Here is a 23,371-nt window from a genome sequence, read left to right as displayed (position 1 = left end):
CTGAAAAGCCAACAGCATAGAGGGAATCAGATGTGCTTGGTTACAAGAGAAACGACATTTATTTATTTGACTGTTTTAGGAGTAACTTTTAAAGTATTATACTGCAATTGCAGTAGAAAATGACACCCAAACCTGTGCAACGCTGGTTTGTCTGGGACAACAGACAACAAACTCAAGACTAGAGATGCTTTGTGCTGGAGTATAACATTGTATGTAGCTAATTTACATCTGCAGTCCCTCTGATGTAGGGAAGAAAGCACATTAAGGGAAGAGTAGAAATGTTCAGTTAAGTTGGATGGGGCCATCGGCAACTGAGGACACCTGTACTACCTTTCCAATAGGAAAACTGGCAATAGCGAGTATAGCTGTAACGAGCTGAATAGGTACTGCACAGTGAAATCAGCTTCCTCCCAGGCTGATTAGCAGCATGACTCCCAACACCTCTTCGACGAGCTTTGGTCTTTAACAGTTCATCTCCTGTCGCCTAAGCACGGCTTCGTGTGATCAAACATGCCGCTGATGAAATCATACCTGACCGTCACAGGAAGCAAACAGAGAGGAGTTAGTGAGGGAGCGGAGGGGGGAGGGGGCTTCGAAGGAGCTTGCCTCTTTGATGTCACTACAAACGATCTTGCGCTCGGGAGATGTCACACATACGCCCAAATGACTGCGCTGAGACATGTCATACCGTAGGAGCGCATCAGGACTCGGAGACAGTGATTGAACAAAGACGGCCTACGCAAGCTCCCGTCACGGCTAATATCACTGAGCGACGTTGGCGCTGAAAGTCGGGCGCTCGACTGAGCGCGCTCAGGTGAATTATTAAAGCAGCGGGTGATTTGTCTTGTCGTGTTAAACTGAGAGCGGCCTGTGATCATGGTGTCGTTATGAGCCGCGTTGCGGGAAGCGCAACATGTCAACCGCTTGTGTTAGATTATGCGCTTGCTTTTCATCACTGTCTCTTGACTGCTCTTGTGCTTTTAGTTCGACAGGTGTCAGGCGAATGCAGACGCGCAGGTGCTGGCGGCGACGGCGCATTCCAAGCGTCCCGATGTTGCCGATCAAGGTAGTGAATGTTTGCAAGTCACACTTAATCACAACTGCCCCCCAAAAAAACCTTTAAAATAGCTTAAAAGTCAGAGTACTCACCCACTGGCTATACCGGCATTAGCTACACCAGCACAATCTATTGAGATCTAAAACAAGAGCTTGGGAAGTGATGGTACTGTAATGTTTAGTTTATTTAAATAGAGTGTATGTTTTTTATTGGGGCTGTAATTTGCCCTGCTGGAGAAGCAAAACTACATTTTATTAAAGTAGTCCCCTGATAGAGACCAAGCCCTGTCACATATAGCCAAAAAAAAACCACACTTTGTTGTGTTTTTAAATGTTTCTAATTGCCTGTTAGACTGGTCAACCAATTTTTATAACATTTTTTAAACAGAGATGCAAGTAAACTTATCTTGATTTGTTATTTGTGCTGATTCCGAATCTGTTTGTTGTGTTTTTAAATGTTTCTAATTGGGTTAGTTTTAACAACAGGTGGAATTTTGATCTGAAACGTCATAGCTTTAAATTACAATGCCTGGTAAAATCCATATTGCGCAAGCTTTTATAGGTCAAAATTAGTTCGCAAATCCATCCATTATCGATACCGCTTATCCTCACAAGGGTCGCGGGGCGTGCTGGAGCCTATCCCAGCTGTCTACGGGCAGTAGGCGGGGGACACCCTGAATTGGTTGCCAGCCAATCGCAGGGATTTTCGCAAATCCCTCTTTTTTTTTAAATTTCTTTTTTATTTGTTATTTTATTTAATTTATTTATTTATTTTTTTAAGAAACCCCATGGCAAAGAAACATTCCAAATACATCTAGTTTTAAAATTCAGTAATTACCAGTAATTTTTTTCAATGGCATGTGTCCGTTTCCTGCTTTTAGACAACAAACAACAGTGGAGCTGGGAGCGCGGGACAAGAGGCGAGAAGAGGAAGAAGTGGCAGCTAATAAAGGCCTCCTCCTCCTCCTCCTCCCTGCAGCACCGCGTCGAGTCCTTACAGCGGCACGTGGAAATACTGCGACGTGCCAGGAAAGCCGCTGCGCTCTCGGCCCGAGAGCTGCGGAGCGCCAACAAGAAGATCGCGGCACAGCTCAAATCCTTCGCCGAGAAACTGGCCAACAGCAAGCAGCTCACGCAGGTAATTCCAGCAAAGGATGTGAAAGTTTGAGCCGGTCTCTTTTTGTGCCTGTACATATTTATTTTCTGCGGGGCTGAGAGTGCCGAGTATCACATCCTGGTACTTGATGAGTTGGATTGACAAGCAAAGCCTTGAGGGTGCCGCTCCATCACACCTTCTGTGACTCTGCTTGTTGTCTCGGCCTGATCAATGTTTTAACAGCAGTCTGTCACTTCACTTTACTTTCTCCAAACATGTCCACCAATGTGCCCATACGGACAAAAGTTTGTATTTCTGGCACGAACTGCTACTAACCCAATGACTTGTTTTGTCATGGTTCACCTCTTGTCTATTGCAGAAATCCCCACGATAGAGCTGAAATCTGTAGTTTATAATTGGAAAGAAGCTATCAAATACTTTTTGAATTTATTATTCTATTGATAGTCCCTTTAATTGATTGAGTAATCAAATAAAAATGCGTTTTGCATTATTAAACTATTAAATGTGCAGTTCTTATCGCCATCCTCCCATGCAACACTATATTATTTGTGACCTTGAGTGTGTGTGGCTTTAATGGGGGGGCCCTGGCCTGGTCACTGACGTGGGAGTCAGTGAATGAGAGTGTCGTTCGCTTTGTTCTTGTCCAGTTGGGTTCACCATCCTCACACTTTTCACCGGCACGTGCTTGTTGCGAAGTGAGTCCGCAGTAGCATTTGTGGGGAAATGATCACCGCAAAATCCAACCATTTTGCAAGTAATTACGTCATGCCATTTTGTTGTTGTTGTTTTAATTTCAGTTGAGTTGTGCAGGTTATAGCTTACAACCGTTGCATTTAACTCTTTGAGTGCCATTGACCTGAAATTCCGTCAATGGGTATCTTAAGGAGGAGCGCCATCACATCAATTGCCGTCAACTATGTTTTTATTATGGGAATGGGTGGAGAAAGGTCTTGGCCTGTGGTTTGATCATTAATAAAGCCGGAAAAGTTTAAAAAAAAACATCTATAGCAAGCAGATGTCAGCATTGGATCTCAGTTGGAGGAGCTCACTGTGCGTCACAACAATGTGTTAGCCCATCGCGAAAAGATGACGGAGATTAGTTAAATTCAGAAATAGAAACAATGACGTCATAATGTACGAACATAAACGAGTGCACACATACATACGTGGCACGGATGCATGCACATACACTACTTAATAGTACTACTAAATAGAGTGCAAATAGTTTGTAAGGTTTGTCAAATGTAATTTTCATTGTTGTTGGTGGCATCTTATAGAAGAAACAATGTTCAGATGTTTGAAGGGTCACCAAAGCAACAATTATTAGCATCAAGGGGAAAGTTTTGAAAATGTTTATCTTGGTCTCATTTTTATATCACAAAAACATGGCATTTAAACAGGGTTGTGTAGACCAATTATATCCACTCTATGTAAATCAGCCTCATTGTTATCCCAATCCGGCAAAATTCGGAACAGAACACTCGTAACACATTTTTGGGAACACACAGAAAACTTCAGATTTATTTAGTTGTTTCATTTCACACTTAAGAAGTGGGCAGGATACGACTATTTGTACATAAGAAAATAAAAAGGCAATTTTCCACAATATAACTCCTTTAAACACAACACTTAATGTTGATCAAATAACACCCTGGTATTCATGTCAGAGCTTCATTGTTCTCACATGAACACACTCAGAGAGAGAGAGAGAGCCAGACAGACACGGTCATTAATCTGACAGGCCACAGACGCGTCTATGGCGGATTCCAACGTGGCACTTGCCGGCGGAGGAAACCGCCTGATTAGGTGTCAGTAGGTCTGCATGTTCACTGTGTGCTCTTACAGTACAGTGGACTCATGCACGGGTCGCAGTACTGACCTTACAGTGATGCTACCTGGGATGTGGCCCCTGTGGGCTCCCACCGAAGTATCTGATTGCCAAGTCCAACCTCACAAGTGAACTGCACGCACACACACAAACACACACGCGCGCGCACACACACACACACACTGGTGTAGTCAGAGAGGCGTTGTTGTCTTGTTTGCTTCCTCTTTACTCTTGCAGTATTAATGCCACTCTGCCACAAAAAGTTGGAGCCGACTGAGGTGGACCGAGGTGAGGTGGTCTTGTTGCCCTCCCCAGAAAGGGCAAGAGGTGATGGACTTCAGGTCCGTTCCAGCCGGTCGCTTGTAATTGGCTTAAGACAGCCTCTATAGGGGGCATCATGTGAGAAGTACTATGACACTTTCACAGGAACTTGTTTGTGTTGGACTCAAAATATCAAGCTCATATTGTCAATTCTCACAATGGTATGCTGGGCAACTGTTAACAGTGTTAGCATTGAGTCCCCATTTACATGACCACTATGTTTTCACATTAGGGTTGACCAATTAATCAAATTCAAAGTGACATCGCAATTTCCCAAAAATCTACAATTCCTTAGTGAATATTTTAGGCGGGATAAATTATGGCTATCTAATATACCCGAAATTGTTTTGTGTTGTTGTTTATCAATACTTTTAGTGTACATAAAAAACTTTATAGCTTTTACGAAACACACACAATTTTCCAAGTGAGACTCAACTTGTAAAATGTGGAATAAGAAGCTTTAAAAAAAAAAAAAAAAACAGGTGACAAAATGAAAGCCCCATCCTTTTGACAAAATGCTTCTGTCATGCATGTACAAGATCATTAACTTGCTGGCGCGGATTACTTGGCTCCATCACCGCAGCCCGTATCGTCGGGTTTGTGACGTTGCACGTTTTTACCTGCCTTATCTTTTTAAGCGTGGAGTGTCTTACCCTCCTCTTTCATGTAAAGTGGTGGGATTATCGCAGGATTTAAGGGTGTTCTGACTGATCAAAAAAAAGAAAAAAAACGTCCTAGTTATTATTGCATTTTAGATGTTGTTGCATAAAAAGAAAATAAACTTTTTTTTTTTTTTTTTTTTTAGATGTTTCTTTATTGTTCGGTCCCCAAAATAATCCAATTCATCTTTAGCCGGCAAGTGTGGCTTCAAACATTGACAGGCAGTCCTGGACATGTGGCTATTTCTGCAACCTGTCCTCCCTTATTTATCCCGCACATGACTGACTGTCACTCTGAGCCACGTTAGTCATGAGAAGTGTCCTGTCTTTTCCAGCCTAATGGCCCGCCAGTATGTCATCAGTCCATGTCATGTCATGTCTCACCAAGGGGCTGAAAATGGCCTGGTGAAATCAAAGCCTGTGTTACAGGAAGTGTCATCAATGCCACTCCTAATTCCCGCACCGCTGCCGACCCCTCTCCATCACTTTTACCCACCTCTCGGTACATGTGTCTTCAATAGAGCGCTGGAACCTAAAACAAGAGTGATTCTATTAAAAGGTGTCAGCCGGCAACCAGATATCAATAACCTCAGTGTATGCAGAGCAGAAACACAACCTGTGGGAATCTGTGGTTTCAAATATGTGTATGTGTGACATAAATCTTCACGTATCAGGTCTCCCGTGAGTGCCATTATGGATTCATCATTTTCATGTTGCTAGAACGTATTTGGTTGAAAGCATCAACAACGCTGTTAACGATCAGCAATACACACCTAATATTAATTTGTCGGTCTGAACCTAACGACATGGCAACAGCTGGAAGCCATCACCCATCCAGTTTTTAAATTCTAATGTAGTTTTTAAGGAATTAAGTATTTTGGACTGTTTTCACTGTCTTTGTTGTTATATTGTTGTTATTTTATGTTATATCTAAAGTGCTGTGTTACAGCTGCAGCTGTTGTGAAATGCACTATATAAATATAATCGTATTGTATCATATTCAATAGGGACCAACCCCTGCCGTGAATGGCAAAAATTCGTGAATAAGTTGGATGTTTTTGTAATTGCCTATAGATGCCACAAGATGGCAGCAAAATGCCCAAGCAAAGCACACAGATATGTTTTCTGATTGTAACCCCCTTTATCGTCAGAAAGCCCAACCTAGTCACACTTTTATTTTGTCATGTTGTAAAAAAGCCAACTTTTTTGAACTTTTGTGGCAAATTATGTAGTATACAGTATATGTATGTACTTTGGAGAACAACGAAAAACATTGGAGAACAACTAAAAAGTTAGTTGTTAAAATGACCAGTGAGTCCATCAAAAACATGACACTCACCTTGCTAGCAAATGCAAGCATATGATGCGATCGAACACACTTGCAAAGTTAGAACTCAGCAGAACAGAACAATACATGGCTTACTAAAGTAACACATAACAATAACGCACATGGTAAGCCAGTTTGTTCCAGTATATCTATTTATCTCTAAATAGCCAAATCTGTCACACGCCTTTTGCCTTTTTGTTTATACGTAGACTGGTGGTGGTCTGGTGCTTGCAGAGGCTGAGGAGGAAGTTGGTTTTTAATGGTTCATTTTTGAAGCATGTTACCAGAAGTACAGAAGTGGTGAGTGGGCGGCAGCAATTTGACTACATGAAGCAAGCTTTATACTGTACTGTACTGCGTTGAAATGAGAGCACAGCAATGTTTAAAGATGTTTGCAAGTGTACAAAATGCTGTTTTAAGTGTTTAAGGGTCGTACTTTCTGGTATATTTGTGGTCTATAGACAACTATCACTTACCACAAATTATATCAGTTTGGGGGCGGTGGCTAGTCAATGATTGGTAGAAATTCGCTAATCGCTGCGTGACCACTGTATATCTGGCATCTGCTTGCATACCTTTAGTGTGTACTATATACAGTATTTGTAATTATTTTGGTTGTTCAGCTGTTATTAGTAAACACAATTTATGGAGCAACGTTATTGTCATGAACCCACCAACCCACTTTCCCGGTCACACTATAGAAGCTGACGTCTGAGCTGGTGGGTCTGGAGCAGCAGAAGAAGGTTCTGGAGATGGAGCTGGAGCAGTGGAGGCAAAGCACATTCCCCCGTCGCACAGCCGAGTGCTCCTGCCAGGCCCTGGAGGCTGAGGTCAAACAACTGCAAGCCAAACTCAAGGTCAGTCCGCTCACCAGACGCTTCATTAGGTACACCTCTCACGGGTGAAATCCAATGGCAAAATTCCGCCTTTAGAATGACGCCCACTTTTAATCACACTTTATCTGTATGTTTATTGTGGTTGTATTTGGCTGTATTGTACTGCTGCACCACATCAAATTGAAAGCTGTTTCTCTTATTTTGATTCTTGTTATTGTTATTGTTGCAATCACCCTGTTGTACCGCATCTGATTAGAGTTATCATCTGCACCATAACTGCTGTTGCATTTTTTTGGACATTTGAAAATCCTGGTTAGGCGTCCATGGTGACCTGAAACTTGATTGGCATGGTCAGTGGGAAAAGAATGTAAACATAGCATGAACCAAGAAACCCTCGTGAAGTTAAAACAAAATAATGCAATTTGTCCACCGTCACATGTATATTGTGATGCATTTCATTGGCTAAGAGACGAGAATTGGATTTAAAAAAGATGATGACGTATACGCTCTCCCAGCTTTAAAGAGAGAAACACGCAACAGCGCTCCCGGCTTTAGTGGTAGAAACGCGGCAATGCACTAGCGTCCTTAATGGGTTAAAAAAAAAAGAGAGAGAGAGGGGAAAATATCTTTCAATGTACTTTTCACTTATTAACAGCAATTGCATTTGATTTCAACACAAATTAGCGTTTCTTACCATTTCATCTCATTGATGCGCGCCTTTCACATTGAGAATAACAATAGAGACAGGTGCCCGCATGGCACAAGGATGAGAGTTACCACAGTTAGCAGATTGTTGCTGTTGTTAAACTCAGCGCGGGAACTCATTTCAGGTGACAGTTAAAAAAAAAATTAAAAATTAAAAAAAAATAAAAAATTGGGTGGTACAGAGCCAAGGAAGAGTCCTTGGGTGAGGCACACGTTATGAAAAACGTGCGGTATATTGAAGGTTCCACAAGGGACAGGGGATCCTTTAAACCTTCAAAATGGAACCATTCTCGGAGAGAAGCGTGTACTGGTAGTTTACAATGTGATAAAACCAAAAACCACCCCCACCCACTGCCCAGCCTACTCAATCGCTAACAACCCCCCACCCACCACCACCACCACCAGTTCCACCAGGAGAGCGAGAGGCCCCAAACTTGCCAACAGGGCCGGAGACAGGGGCAAGCCAGCACCCAGGAGGGGTAGCGCCCCGCCACCAGAGAATCACTGACGTTCGCTAGCTGGGAAAGAGGACAGGTAAGGGGTGTCCAAAAGGGGCAGGGGCCATAGGGGGAACCCAAACCCCCACAGCCCGCTAATCAGACGGGGCCAGGCCCCAGGAGTCATTTCAAGTTTGAAGTCAAGTGTATTTGTATAGCCCTTAATCACAAGAGTCTCAAAGGGCTTCATAGGCCCACTGTTGACAAAAGATTAGTGACATCTCCAGAACGGAAAAATTAAATATACAGTATACGGTAGGGGCCATTTCAAGTCATCCAAGAGCCTTTCTAACCGAATGACAAAAATAACATACAACAAGTAATGATGTATGTTGAGCATTTGTGGGCTAAGTTTGATTTAGTGTTTGCGAGCGACCCCCTTTATCTCATCCGCTTTGAAAACTATGCTTTCCTCTTAACCTCTTTTAGCACCTTCCCCCCACTCCCGCTGTAGCTATAATGAGGAGGCATGCTGCGGCTGACCTGTCATCAGCCGTGTCGTGAGACCCCCTCATCAACCCCACCTCCCCCATATACAGCACGCACTGAGACACATTAACACACACACACAGACACGCTCACGATGTGTGCCGCTTCTTCCCTCCCCCCACCAGAGTACAAGCGCGGAGGTCACGAGGCAGGTGGCGGCTAACAAAGCCCTGCGAGGCCAAGTGCAGGAGAAGGAGGACAAGCTCCGCCAATTGCAGGAGAAGTTAGTCACTTTTACATGTTTTGGTTCTTCTTCTTGTTTTTGTTCTTCTTTTTCTTTCTCTTCTCTTCTTTCTCCAGAGCCCCCCCCCCCTCTCCACTCTTTGCCTCTTACTCTCCATCCTGCCTTCCCTCCCTTCTCACACATCAGCTGCAGCTCTGAACTGCAGTGTTTGATTCCACCATGTGGCAGCACACAGACACATGCTCCTCCACTGTGCACATTTGTAGGAAGAAAAAAAAATACAAATTGCAGTGAATGTTATGAATTGCCAAAGAAAGAAATAACGCCAGTGTTAATTTATCACATTGTACAGCAATATCCTGATATAATTTAAATATTGACTTGTCTGTAAGCAATATGGGGTTTAATATCACAGTAGTCTATTACACTATATATTATATTATTATATTGAAATGCCAGTTTTGTTGGTGGAAAAATTATGTAAAAAGATGCTTGTAATATTTTATAAAATGATTAAATGTAAAAATATAATTTTTATGTTAATAAACTGTAAAAGGATTATTAAATATTTTTGTATTTGTACAATAAACACATGTTGTTTTTAAAACAATACATTATCAAATCTATAATAAATGCCAAAAATATTTTTGTTCATAATTTGTTAACTACATTTTAAGTAGTATTATTATGCATAGAATAAATGTATAAATATTCCCATCCACTTAATTTTAATGAAATGTGTGTTTATGTCTGACTGTTATGTTACAGTGTGCAATACAATTTTTCATCATTTTCTGGTGTCATCCTACTAACTTACTGGACTATTGGTTACTATTTGTTGACATACCTGGTAATTGGTATAATTTTGTATGGCATTTAAAATATCAAGCATGTTTATGTACTTATTCATGTATTACATTATAAAAAAATATTATAATATGCATTTGCTTGAACAAGTTAAAGCATACCTGCGGATAGACTCCTGGTACTCTCGCTGCAGGTGAGTAATTAAACCGACAACACAACAATTAAATAATTGCTATCGGTAAAGTTGAGATAAATGTGGATGAACTTGCCACAAGTGGAAGTGTTCCAGTGATATTACATGTTCTTAAAATGTCTTTAATACAGTGTGTCATCAACTTAAAATTAGATGCAGATTTTGTTAGGTTTGACTCAAATGAGCAATGAAATGACGCATTTGTATTGCGTGAATGCTTATCTGTCAGCATTCACACCATTATGCATATATGAGCAAGAGAAGGCAAGCGGCTGAAGGAATTAGCGCGCGCGCGTGCGCCTGTGCATGTGTCATATAGTGCTGCTGTTGTTTATGTGGGTAGCTGATGTGGAGTGCTGATCAAAGCAGCACATCGATCGATTGTGTGCCGCAGGAGGCGCCGTTTTGGCCCGTGACACTAAAACCCACACAGCATCACTCTTTGCCTGTGGGCCGCGAGCCCTAATGAGTTAGATGACGCACGAGCACACACACACACACACACAGACTCACTCTGTGGCACTCGACGCAGTACACACTTTTTAATGTATTGCTATAAACAATTCACGTGCCTTGTCATTGGTGTATACAGTGAAACCTCAGAGGTCGAACACACTCTGTTCTGGAACGGCCATAAGGTGGCATCTCATTGAGGCGCAAATGCCTGCAAACGTAGCGAATGTTGTTTTTTCGTCAGGGTTCGTTAAAGGTTGCAAAGACGTTTGCTAAACGTTCACAAACAGATATAACAGTCGCAATCAATTTTCTTTGTGGCAAATACATTTTTTACGTGTGTGCGCTTAAGAGTTGAGTGGTCATACTTGTATCTGGCAAAAAAGTGGTTTCGAACCTCCCAGTCTTAACATTATTTCACACAAATGTAAAAAGAAGCATACCATTGCTATTATTATACTGTCAAAACTACCGTTTTCTATTGGCGATACTGAAAACAAGTGCGGGGAGTCTACTTTTCTCCAGGTACTACTTCTATCTCTCATGTTCCAAAAACAAGCATGTCCACTTCATTGAAAACATTGTCCGCAGACTTAGGTGGGATTGTGATTGGTGTTGTTTTTCTATATGTGCTGCCTCAATTGGCTGGCAACTAGTTCGTAGTGTACAGAGACGATCCAAAGCTAGGGATCATTTCACACTTGATAAAAGAAGTGAAAGTGCAATGTGTCCATTGCAAAGCACAACTGTCTTAAGTTACACAACTGCACGATCAATCAAGCATTTGTACTCACATTCACACGTTTGGAACAATTTTGAACAAATTCCTTCAGAAGGAATATGAACTACAACATGGCCCACGATAAATGTTAGTATAAGCCACCTGATTTAGAACCTTTGATTTTTGCCAACTGCATGGCACCTACAGTATATGTATTGACCAACAATTCACACTCACTCTCTCACGTGAGCACTCTGAGCACATGCGAACTACATAGCCAAAATTTGAACCGCGAACCTCAGATCTGTGCGGCAGTCCTGCTAAATTTCTTCACCAAATGTCTGTCAAATTTGAAACCGTACGACCAAGCTTCCCCTACAGCATCACAATGCTCTCAGGTTTCATCTCTACGGGCGCTACAAAGGGCATTCCTTCCTCTCTGCCGCTTCCTTCCTCTTTGTCAAGCATGCTGAGTCGTGTGCCCGCCACCTCTCAATAATGCATCCGGGGCATGTGTACAATCACAGTGGGTGCGTTGTTTGTATGTGACCAAAGCGCCGGGCGGATCACAGGGCAGACAGAGCGAAACATCCCCTGCGCTCAGTTTCCGCGACAGCCTAAGACACACACGCCAGAAACCCAAAGTGCCCAGCGCTTCGTTCGCCTCTATGTAGGGACGCCTCTTCTTGGAATGAAAGACCATGTCTAGACACCTCTGAAATATACATCTCAGCGCACACACGGGGACCTGTGCTGCTTCGACTTAAAGAAGAGAGGAGCACAAAAAAAAAAAAAGGATTTCAAAGTACACCGGCATGTCCTCAGTCAATATCCGGCACTGTGGCGCTGCTTTATTTATGAAGGTGCGGCTTTCATCTTTTCGCCCTGTTGTCTATCAGCCACATCAAGTGTCCGCACCGTTCTTAACACGGCTGGCAAAGCACGTGCGCGCTCGCCGCTGTTATCATTACAATGCGCGCATTTCTGATGAACAATATTGCCGCAACAAGCGCGAGAACAAAGGGAACAAACGCGGCGAGTGATCAGAGCCGTAGTTTTCCCGCTCTGCCGTCTGCTAACACTCATAAATACAGATCACACACTGGAGACGAGGCAGTGTATGTATCCCTCATTCTTTTTCATCCTCTATTCTTTTTGGGCTGCGCAAGAAGGGAACATCTAAAATAAATGTTGTCCATCTAATTGCCATTAGCGTCGGGGCAGAGGGAGCCTACCAGGGCCCTTATTGCCGCTCTTCATCTTTAAGTCAACACCAGACAGTCATCTGAAAGGTTCAATATGGGTTTTCTCATTAATGGCCAAATCCATAGGGGAAACCGGTGAGCACCGCACTTCCTCCTCTTCTCCCCCCAAAGTCCTCAGGCCAGACTCCACTCTTATTTAATTTAATGCCACTCCAATAGGACAAGCAAGCTCACATTTATTCAGTCGGTGTGCCCTCAGGCATTCATCCACCCAGGGAGACGGGGACATTTACTTACACGAAAGCATTTGCTCAAGCGTCGCATCCTGTGTTTAGTTGAAAAACACAAGTCACGGCCAGTGTAAGGGGAGGTTACCAGTCGCTCTATCCCGAAAGCTGCATCCGCATTCTGTTTGTTCCAGTCCCCCAAACTATTAAACAGCCATAGTAAATAGCTTCAAAACTTGAACGCGTGCTGATGAGGTGAGCCCATTTCAAATAGAATGCCACTGGGCAGAAGACCTCCGCAAGGCCCGACTATTCTAATTCAGATCAGTGCAATATGTCTTATTTGGAGTGTTTAGATGAAAGGTTTTTGCTCTTATAAGCATTTCTGAAATGCCCCCCAAAATTATTGCAACGTATCGTCCATTCTGCAATGCCACGTCACCGACAGTATGACCGTGATTCTGAAAGTGTGGTTCGAGTACCACTAGTGGTACACGGGCACGCTCTAGTTGTACACAAAAGAATTACTGAAATAAGTAAAAAAATATATATATATTTTTTAACTGTAACATGAAAATACGGAAATGATGTATGTATAGCTAACCTTTATGTGCCATTTTGCTGAAAAATCAAGCATGTCACAAAAGGCCGGTAATTGAAATGGAAAGTGACATCAGATGCATTTTGTCTGAATGAAACAGCTGGTGCAGAACGGGCCACACGCGTCTGAAGGGGATTATTGTCAGCATACAAATATTTTCTGTCATCCGTACCTCCCGCTGATGCATTCTTGTATGTGACTGGTGCACTTCGAGTCATAATTTAAACATTTACATTCACTGATTAGTGTCAGCCAAGCAGTGTCACTGCTGATTCAAAATGCTGTTTGTCAACTAGAGGATGGAAGGGTAGCTCGCAGTCACACTTCCTGTTCCTCCACAGTTGATTTAATGTGCGCCTGTTGGGATGCATCTTCAATTCAGCACCTCTCCGTACGTGCGTATTTAGTATTTAGCCATAATGAACTGTCATGCCTGCTGCACTACTTGGGGACTCGCTGCCTGCCAGCGTTGCATTAGCATTGCGCGTGTGCTTGCTTGTGTGTGTGAGTGTGCTCCAACACATTGGCTTTTTGGTAGTAGTAAAAAGTCATCTAAAACAACTTGAGCTTATGTGAATTCTGCTATGTTGTAGTAAATGTGTGTCTGTTCAATGTGAGCACATTGGCTTTAAGGAAATAGTGCATGCTCAGCTATTTGCTTTTAGGTGTGGTAGACGACATACTGTATTCTTAAATCTCGATGGGTTCAAAGAAAGCAACCTTTTGTTTGAAACTTCTCTTTTTGACTGTTTTCAGGGCATTCAGCACATCATAGCACAGCTCTTCAGGCACAGCTGCTCCTAAACCCCAACTTGCCAAGGGCTGAGAAGTCTCAAGCTGTAAATAGATTGTGCAACAGGCACAAATGTGACAGTTTTAATGATACCCAAAATCAGATGACAATTCATCAGCAATTAATTCTAAAACATCTTGCGTATCACTACAGTCAAATTTGTAATTTTGACATTTCTTTTCCATATTATGGAGAGCAAAATGCACGCAGTGGATCAGCCTTAGAAGGCTAAGTAGCAACATGACAGGTGGCCGCCATCTGTGTGAAATTTAAAAAAAAAACAAAAGCAACATGGAATGACCACTTCAGATGCCTCCAAATCCGCTATAACAAATAAACTTGTGCAAAAGCAAATGACCGTTGAAATACATGCATACATATGATACATTTTGCTGCCCACATTGATCGATAATCTTCATATGCACTTGTTAAGTTGAGTTTTCAGGGCAAGTGTCTGTGTTTGATAGATCTCAAATTTTGTACCCGTTGACGTTTTGGTATCTTGACCTGCATGAGCAATTGGTAGATATTTTTAACTGTCAGCCAATCAGAGAAGGGGGCTCCCCGAAATCAAGTCGAAACAAAAGGCTCGAGGAGAACGTTGGGAATTAGTGAGGCCATTTTTTTTCCCAGCACAAAAAAATCTCAATTTCTCCGGTCCAAATTTCACAATTTCTGACATTATGATGATGATATTACCTTTTGACAGACAGATTTTCTTTTTTGAAATCTTGTCACATTGGTAGTCAAAGGTATGAACTTGTCATTTACTGTCCCAATGGTAATATGTGTGCAGAGCGAGGCACGCCGAGCGAGATGTGACCATGAAGAGGCAGCTGGTGGAGGACCTAAAGACAAGGCTCAAGTTTTTGCAGGAGATGGAGAAAAGTTACCGTGGGCAGGTGGAGGAGCTGGAGAAAAAGGTGCTTGAAATGCATCACAAAAGTAAAATAAAATCGCACACAGTGATAATAAAAGCTTTTGCTTTTCTTTGACAAAATCTGCCTGTGAGATAAGTTATATTGGTTGCTGGGCAGCACGGTGAGGAAGTGGTTAGTGCATCAGGCTCACTGATCTTAAGTTTGCATGAAGACTCTTAGACTCGCTCTAGAGCAGATTTTCACCCCGCAGTGCCCAGACTGCAAATGATTGGCCCTTACGCAAAGCTACCACTAGCTAAGTTATCCCATGTTCCTTCCTTCGAGTGTAAAAAAAATAAGATAAAATGCCTCTAGTGACTTTAAAGGCCTTTTCACACTTTTTGTTGTCAGCCGCTAGGCAAAATAGAAAAGCTGCCAACCTATGGAAATTCACATCCACAACAATTTGTCCAAATTTTCATATTGTTAAAATTGTCAGGAACATGCCTACAGTATATTATGTAATAGGATCAAAATGATTATACAAACTGTTTAATTGCCCAACATAATCATTACTCTGTAATCGTAATTAGGGAAACAATTGATTAATTTGATAATCAATATGTCGATTATTTTTTCGATTAATCAATAAATTTGATTTTTTTTTTTTTTCCTTCATACAAAGCAACTCCCACTGGAGTTTGCCTTATGCCCCCAAATGTCTACCTATGGCCCTGGAGTGCGACGGCAACATGGCCAGCCGACCTGACACAAGCCAAAGTGTGATTAGCTGCTCGTGTATTGATGACATTGATGGCAGCTAGTTGAAAGGGGGGAAACAAACTAACACTTGTTTTAAGTAATCTCACTTTTTCCTGAAAGCAAAATGGGTACAAACAAAATATTAAAATCACAACATGGAGTTTTGTGGAGGAACATTGATTTTGTCCCATGTAAAGCTCCAAAATGTCCCGACCTTCGCAGCTAATAATGATGGTTACAGTTACATGCATAAATCTCAAAACATGATTACATGATGTCTTAAAATGGTAAATTCCTCCTATTCCTGGATGGAAAGTGCAGATGGTTGCATCGTGAACACACAGCTGATCTACGCCATAGACAGCAATGATGATGTAATTTACCTGACTGATATGTACGTTCCAGCGGACGCAATACTGCTCGCATGAGTCATCCGATGTTTGTCTAAGAGAATATCAGATTACAACCCACCGGTTCGAGACGTGTAGTGGCGTGGTGTCATTTGCACGCTAATTTCATTAAAGTAAACAGTGAACAGCAGTGCCTCAAATGTAGATTGAGCACAAAAGCCATTCAAAAGCCATGTTGTTGTGTATGTGCAGCATGGTTCTTATTTACTGCATTATTGGTTGTACTTGCTTAAAAATAAATATATAAAAAATGTGTCACCCTTTTGCACTCACAGGTCAAGTGTTTATCAGAGGAAGCTTCCAACAGAAAGGCCTTCGTTGAATCTCTCAAGAGGCGACTGAGCGTTGCAACCACGGAGAAAACCCAGCATGAGGCTTCCTGCACCAAACTGAAGGATGACCTGGAAAAAAAGGTTTGACAGTATAATCATGCAATTAATTACGATTTGTTCGCAGTGGTAATCGGGTCCCCGGTTTCTAACTTTCCCGACATACGGCTTTTTGAAGTTCCAAAAGGAAAACTGGATTGTGCTGCGTTGCAAGAATACATTTCTCAGGTCCTCGGTTACTGCTGTTATTACTGTTTTTAATTTGATTTTTTTAAATACGCCTATTACTTTGAAGGTTTTTTACTACAGGTATGTACTGTAATTACGACATTCACCACTGTTTTAGTGTAGGTTAATGAATGAATACGTCGTAGTTTAGTACGTCACTGAAACGAATCCTCTAGTAATTCAGGTGACTTGTCTTGGGGCCGTTTGTCATCACAAACTGTTGCTACCGACTTCACAATATGACAACGTTCTGAAATAACGTTCAATTGCCAATTAAGGGCGCTAAAAAACAACAACTTCATCACGCTGACACTGTATTGCGCGGCGGCTCCAGCACGAGGATCCGAAAGTGTCGGCTAAAGACTCTAACAGAAGTCTCTGGAACATGCGAACATCTCCGTTGACAGATAACTGATTCATAAAACATGAAACAAGCATAGATGTTATTAAAAGAAAGTCACTTGTGTCCCCAAAAATAATTTCTCTTAAGCCCTAGATAGACCACAAAGACGCAACGACAGACAGCGACGCTGACCATTAAAGTACTTTCTGTGCATGTGTGAGACGTAATACCCTTCCATACCATCGGCGGCGGTAGTCACCATTTCTCATGGTTAGAAAAATCCAACCGGAAAGCTGTTGGCCGGGGGCGGATTATAAAAACGTAAACAATGCATTCAGCTATATTCTTCGCTTACGATGAACTCCCACGTGTAAACCAACACGTTCTCGACACTGTATTGTGAAATACTTACATTGTCAACCCTCGCTCTTGTACTTGGAAGAAGATTAAGGCAGTGGAGGCGCGCTCACTGTTTTTCCGCATTTGTCACTTCCCGTTGGTGCTGCGAGCGCTGATTTGCTAGCTAACAGCCAATCAGAGTGACCAAATGTCACGACTGGCGACGCCGATTCAACATACGTAAACGCCCCCAAGACGCTTACAGACATGTTACGACACTGCGACGGTGGCCACTACAGCAAACGGACGGCGCATTCAAACGCCACGACGCTTCACGACCTCCGACGTCGGTTTGGTCTATCAGGGCCTTTAAATCGAAAGTTTTCAAAGAGCGCCTGAATGTTCCACGGGGCTACTGGCCAACTATTGTGTGGGCAGATGAAACCAGTGTCGAGTTGTTTGGAAGGAACAAACAATGCTATGTGTGGAGGAAAAGAAAGAGGCACAATCAAAATTCCATCCCAACAGTAAAGCCTGGTGGATTATCATGTTTTACTAATTCAGGGCCTGGACAGATTGTTGTCATCAATGGAAAAATCTGTTCATTTTATCAAGACATTTTGCAGAAGAACGTCTGTCTCCCTATTGAAGCTCAACAGAGAATGGATGATGTAACAGCACAACAATTTGAAGGAGAAAAGTAAATAACAATGTTCAGATATTTTTCCTGTGATGTTGACGTTGTTATTATGACTGTGATGAAGATCAGATCAAATGTTCTCACTAATGTATGCAGAAATCCAGGTAATTCCAAAGGATTTAAAAAAAAAAAAATTCTTGCCACTGTGCATCTGATTGATCTCCTCTGCTCTGGTTTCTTGCGCAGACAGACCTTTTTTTTTTTTTTTTTTACATTGCTGACCATCTCTGCGCACGGTGTGTTTGTGTGCAGGAGCATCGCATTCAAGCCCTCCAGGCTCGCGTGGGAGCCAGCGAACAGGCCTTGGCCGCTCTGGAGCAGAGCGCCACTGAGCAAACGGCGCGGCTGACCCAGCAGCGCTCCCAAGCGTTGGACGGGCTTCAGAGGCAGCTCGGCCAGGCCTCCTCCCAGCTGGAGCAGCTTCGCTCTTTCATCAAGGTGCTCCGCTTAAAGGCTCCGCTTGATCAAAAGCCGACGGGGTGCAGCATTGAATCATCTAACTCGTCTTAAATCACCGTCCTGGGCCAGCAAATTCTTTATATAGACAAGAAAAAAAAAATGGAAGATTGATGTCATTATGCCTGTTTTTCATGGGTATAAAGAGATAAAGGCCATCACCGGTAGATAAATGAGTAGTTAGAGGGAATTGGCATGGTTGTTTTTGTGGAGATGTGATCCATCATGCGGTGGTGTGTTTATGTATCTGGCAAATAGAAGAGAAAGCGATAGTGTCCTGCAGCTCTGCTCTGCTGACACCTGTCTGTCAAAGAAGAAAGAGGCCAGGAAGAGATAGCAGAGTCTATTTCTGCACATACATAAATCATGTGCAGAGTTTGGTGGCGGTTTGCCATGGCCCTTCGGAATTTCGGTGGATAAGGGCATGTTTTATCTCCTCCCTTCTTTCCCAAGTGCATACATTACTTTCACTAGATTCCCCCTTTTATTTATGTCCCGTTCCACCAATAAGCACATTTCATTTCATTACTGTAAGTCAGTATTTCTCAAATGTTTTCAGATAAAAGAAAAAAAAAATCTCAATTTATTATAAAACATAGCATTTACAATCTGGCTACCATGCCAAAGAGTGCTGTGGTTAGTGGAAAGGTTAAGTTAAAGGGGAAGTCAAGCCCAAAATCTTCTTTGCAATAATATGTTCTGTGCGCCTCCACCTGTTTTTAGCCATCTGAGGGGGCGGCCATTTTGCCACTTTCTGTCGACAGAAAATGACATCGCAGTTGCTCAGGGCACAGGTAACCAATCAGGGCTTACCTGTTTTCTGAAGCTGAGCCATGATTGGTTGTTACCTGAGCAGTTGTGATGTCATTTTCCGTTGACATCAAGTGACAAAATGGCCGCCCTGAGATGAACAAAAACGAGTGGATTTTACTACTTCAGAATCAGAATGTCGTGTTTAGACTAGTGAGGCTGCGTAGAACATATTATTGTAAAGAACATTTTTGGGTTGACTTCTGCTTTAAAGCAATAAGTTAAAAACTCAAGCCTGTACTACTGTATTGTAGTCAGTAAATGTGTTTTTTTTTTTTAACCTCAGTAGACCCATGTTCAATTGTTGGTTGAGGACACTCTCCTCAGATTTCCCAAAACTGTGTCAGGGGGATCTGATTAAGCATGAATCTGTAATGTCCCAAACTGAAAGGACCCACACCATGGAGCTTGACCCCTTGGTGCTGTTGATCAGTGTACACTGTCTCTTTCACCCAGTAGACTATGATTCAAATCCAGATTGTGCGGGATGGTGAATGAACTGTGAGACTTTCCAGGGTTGTAAGGATCCAAATCAAAGAATCTGGCGCGCTCGGTGTTGTGGTCAGTGTGGGTTAAGATTAATGGTGACAGAAGTGGGGTAGTTAATAGGGCTGAACGATTTTGAAAAATCATTAATCAATATTGCGATTTATCACGTGATTATTTTTATCAAAATCTCATTCAGTGACAGACATTTTAAGACCCTCTTTTACCCTAACGTTTGAAAATTTGGGGGAAAAAATATAAATTCCTGGGATAGAAGGTGAATGAGTTAACAAAAACGACTAATAAATTTGAATCTGTATTAGAATAAAACGACATCAGATTTATTATACAAAAAAATGTTGGTCTTTATAGGTTAGGCTTCTGCTAAAATGAAGCAAATGAACCATGAATTCATATGAAAGAGTCAGATTACAACAATAATGCAAAGAAATCTGTGGCTTTATCACTTCAACTTTTCATTAAACAATGATGGAAACGTGAACTGCACTTCTTAAGCGCTCAACTTAGCAAGACACTATATAAGAAATAAATAGAAGGTACAAATATATAAAAAATGATAAGCCTACCGACCGACTGTGGATGAAAAAGTTGACAGAAGTGATATGGTTAGTTGTGAAGTAGGTTTAAAGTGTCTCTTTATGAATAATGGTGCCACAATTGTTATGATTAGCTGTGAGGCTGATTCGAGCTTAATGCTCCCCAGAGATCTGATTTAAAAGAAATAATAATAAAAAATGGTGTCGGAAGCTGTATGACCATCCATCTAAATGGAGTTCCATGAGAGTACCCCAACGTGGAGTGGGGGGAAAAAAAATGAATTCAATGATTATTATGGGAGTAGTTTAGTGGTTCTGTGGGGTTGTCTGCACAAATGCCCATTGATTTTATTTATTTATTTATTTTCAGTTATTGGTAACTTTCCACAAGCTGGCCATGTGCTAAGAGCATGCATGCATGAGATCTATTGTGCATATCTCCTATACACAAAAGATGCATTATTTTAATTCACGCAAGCAAAGATGTATTGATATACAGTCAATGCCTCCATTTTCCCATAACCTGAGGCGGGGTGGGGCCGTCGTGTTGTTGTTGTTGTGTTGAGGATTCGCATCATTGTTTGTCTGCCCCTGGCTCCTGTGATCCCCTATAAGAACAGCCAGCCCTTTGATTGGGCTGCCTAACGTCCGGAGGAGATTTACTCTTGTCGTGTATTGATCACAACTGGAGGGGTTGTGTGTGTGTGTGCGTGCATGCATGCGTGTGTGTGTGTGTGTGTATATGTGTTGTCTCGGTGTCTTTGTGAGCCTGTTGTTGCTGAATGTCTATGTAGTTTTTTTTTTATTATTATTATGGGCCAGCAGACCCTTTTGGCCCCTGCACACGCCTCAGGCTGTCAAAACTGCTAAAAAGTCGCCTGTATGCAGTGGCCAAGTGCACAATAAGTTTCACAGGTTTGTCTATAGAGTACAAGTACAATTGGCTTTAAGTGAATACAATTTGTCAAAACTCTTTATTTTTCCGTGGTAATGTTCTTCCCAGGATGCACTTTTTCAAACCTAATGAACATATATCACTTTCTTCTTTGCATTGCTTCGTTTGCTCATGAACGGCCCTTTGTGTCCTCGCGTGTGAGTGTGTGTGTGAAAAGGTTCAGAAGGAGCTAGTTATTATTGAAGATGTCTTTTTAGCTGCTCATTTGATCCCCATTGCTATGCCTTAATCCTCGCCTTGTCTAAATTGGCCCTCTGGCTATAGCAATTGTGCTGCTAGCCCGGTTAAGAGTTCTCAACAAACACGTAGACTCAAGTACGCACTACGCACACATACAACACCTACTGTGTGCGTTTGTGTGTTCTGTCGTTCCTCCCGCAGCTCAGAATGGCTGATGAATTCCCTTCCTAATCTCCTTTCCGGATTATTCCACATGCAGGGTTTAGGTCAATTAAATGTAACCCTCGACTAGTGACAGTGAATATCTATTAGGCCGTAAATAAAAGAACAGGATCTGTGGCTGTTAGGTAATGAGCTATGTTTTCCTTAAGGGTAAACGTGCGCTTTTATCATCAAATCTAGCTCGAGCAGCAGTCGTTTATCAGATCAAAACGACAACGGTTATGAGTTAGTCATATTGTGCTTGCTACGGAAGGCCGAGCACAATCTGTTCTGGGATGCTGATTGACCTTTTGTTTGAGGAATCAGATCAATCTGTACTTGAGGGAAACTGTCGCCATTGTGAACCATTTATTAATTGTACAGGCTATTTCTTTGCATTTCGCAGTAATAACTGTCACGTAGGGCTGAATCGAATTCAAATCAAATTTTCAAATCACAAAGGCAGCAATTAGGGAAAAAGGATTCATGTATGTTTTATGTATTCATTTATATATTGTCTAGATGCATTCATCAGTGCTTAAGAAGTGCAGTCCTCATGTTTGCATGTTTTTCTTTCATGAAACGTGAAAAGTTGAAGTGATTAAAGCCACAGGGTTTGTTTTTTTTTTGCATTATTGTTAAAGTCTGATTTACCGATTTATGCTTATGCTACACTTGGTAGGAGTTTGTGAAGTTGTCACAGTGCTTAAATGCTTAAAAGACTGCTAGTCCAAGTGTTTAATCAGTTATCAATTCAAGTACATAAATACACTTTTGTTTTTTGTATTAATTCATGTCCCAATTGCCTGTTAGTGTAAGCCTAACCTATTAAAACAAAAGATTTATGTATAATATATCTGAAATTATCTCTTCACGTTTGTTTTTGAAACATGCTGAAAAACAACTTTAAATGAAATTTTTAAAATGTGACAAGTTTTCATTGAACTTTTTCTAAATTACATATATATTTTTAAACTCTTCCAACATTCGACTTTACATTTTTAATCTGGAAAAAACAGTGTTCTTTACTCATTTTCTTGCAACCTAGTGATGCAGGCCAGGGTTGATTCTGGGTCAATAAAAATCTTGTCTTAAATGGTCCCCGGGGCATACTTTGGATGCCCAAGCCCTACGCTGTTTTACCTTTCATCTTTCATGGTAGCTAAGTGAAGGTAAACTAATGCAAAATTGTAACATAATAGAGCACAAAGTACTTATTCTTTTTTTATGGCAGTGTTTTCCACCATTTCAGTCAGTCTGCTATTTGTTTATAACATTTAAATTCCATCACATCCCAACTGTGATTGCTGTTGTTGTCCTTATGTATTTATTCCTGCTAACAAACAAAACCTAACTTGACCGCAGCTTTATTAACGCCACCAGTGTACAACTACGAGAGCAATAGATGTTGCCACGTTTGAAAAATCTTCATCAAGCTTTGCACTTGTACTTTTTTTCCCCCCCACCCCCCGTCCCTTGCTCCGAGAGCAAGTTGTACAGTTCTTTTTGTTTATTTGTTTGCGCGCAACGAGAGCCGGAGCCATCCCTAGTTCCCCTTGTCTGACCATCTATTCCAAGGTCAGCTTTTCGGCAGGCTTGCAAGGGAATGATACGGAAGATTATTGCCTCGATCAATAAGCTGAAAATGAAGCAAAGGGGAGTTTGCTTTATTGACTTGCTCGTGTACAGTGGCAGTTTTAACATTTAATTGTCTCTCCGTATTTAGCGTACACGCT

At 41.8% G+C, this 23,371-nt stretch overlaps 1 protein-coding gene across 2 annotated transcripts in view; it reads left to right on the top strand.

Moving 5' to 3' along the window:
* cntln (centlein, centrosomal protein) overlaps positions 1–23,371 on the top strand; it is a 107,322-nt gene that overhangs the window by 63,462 nt on the left and 20,489 nt on the right. For both annotated transcript variants that reach the window (XM_086033555.1, XM_086033554.1), the window contains exons 17-23: positions 985–1,066; positions 1,938–2,194; positions 7,010–7,165; positions 8,961–9,058; positions 14,816–14,942; positions 16,327–16,464; positions 18,243–18,428. In XM_086033555.1, coding sequence (XP_085889681.1) covers positions 985–1,066; positions 1,938–2,194; positions 7,010–7,165; positions 8,961–9,058; positions 14,816–14,942; positions 16,327–16,464; positions 18,243–18,428 — 1,044 coding nt within the window. The remainder of the gene's footprint in view (positions 1–984; positions 1,067–1,937; positions 2,195–7,009; positions 7,166–8,960; positions 9,059–14,815; positions 14,943–16,326; positions 16,465–18,242; positions 18,429–23,371) is intronic.

Source organism: Filicampus tigris, chromosome 6, assembly GCF_054856515.1.
Source record: "Filicampus tigris isolate MCC_2025a chromosome 6, RoL_Ftig_1.0, whole genome shotgun sequence".
In the NCBI taxonomy this organism is placed as follows: domain Eukaryota; kingdom Metazoa; phylum Chordata; class Actinopteri; order Syngnathiformes; family Syngnathidae; genus Filicampus; species Filicampus tigris.
Note: the sequence above shows the minus strand (reverse complement) of the source record. Positions and strands in the feature narration are given on the sequence as shown.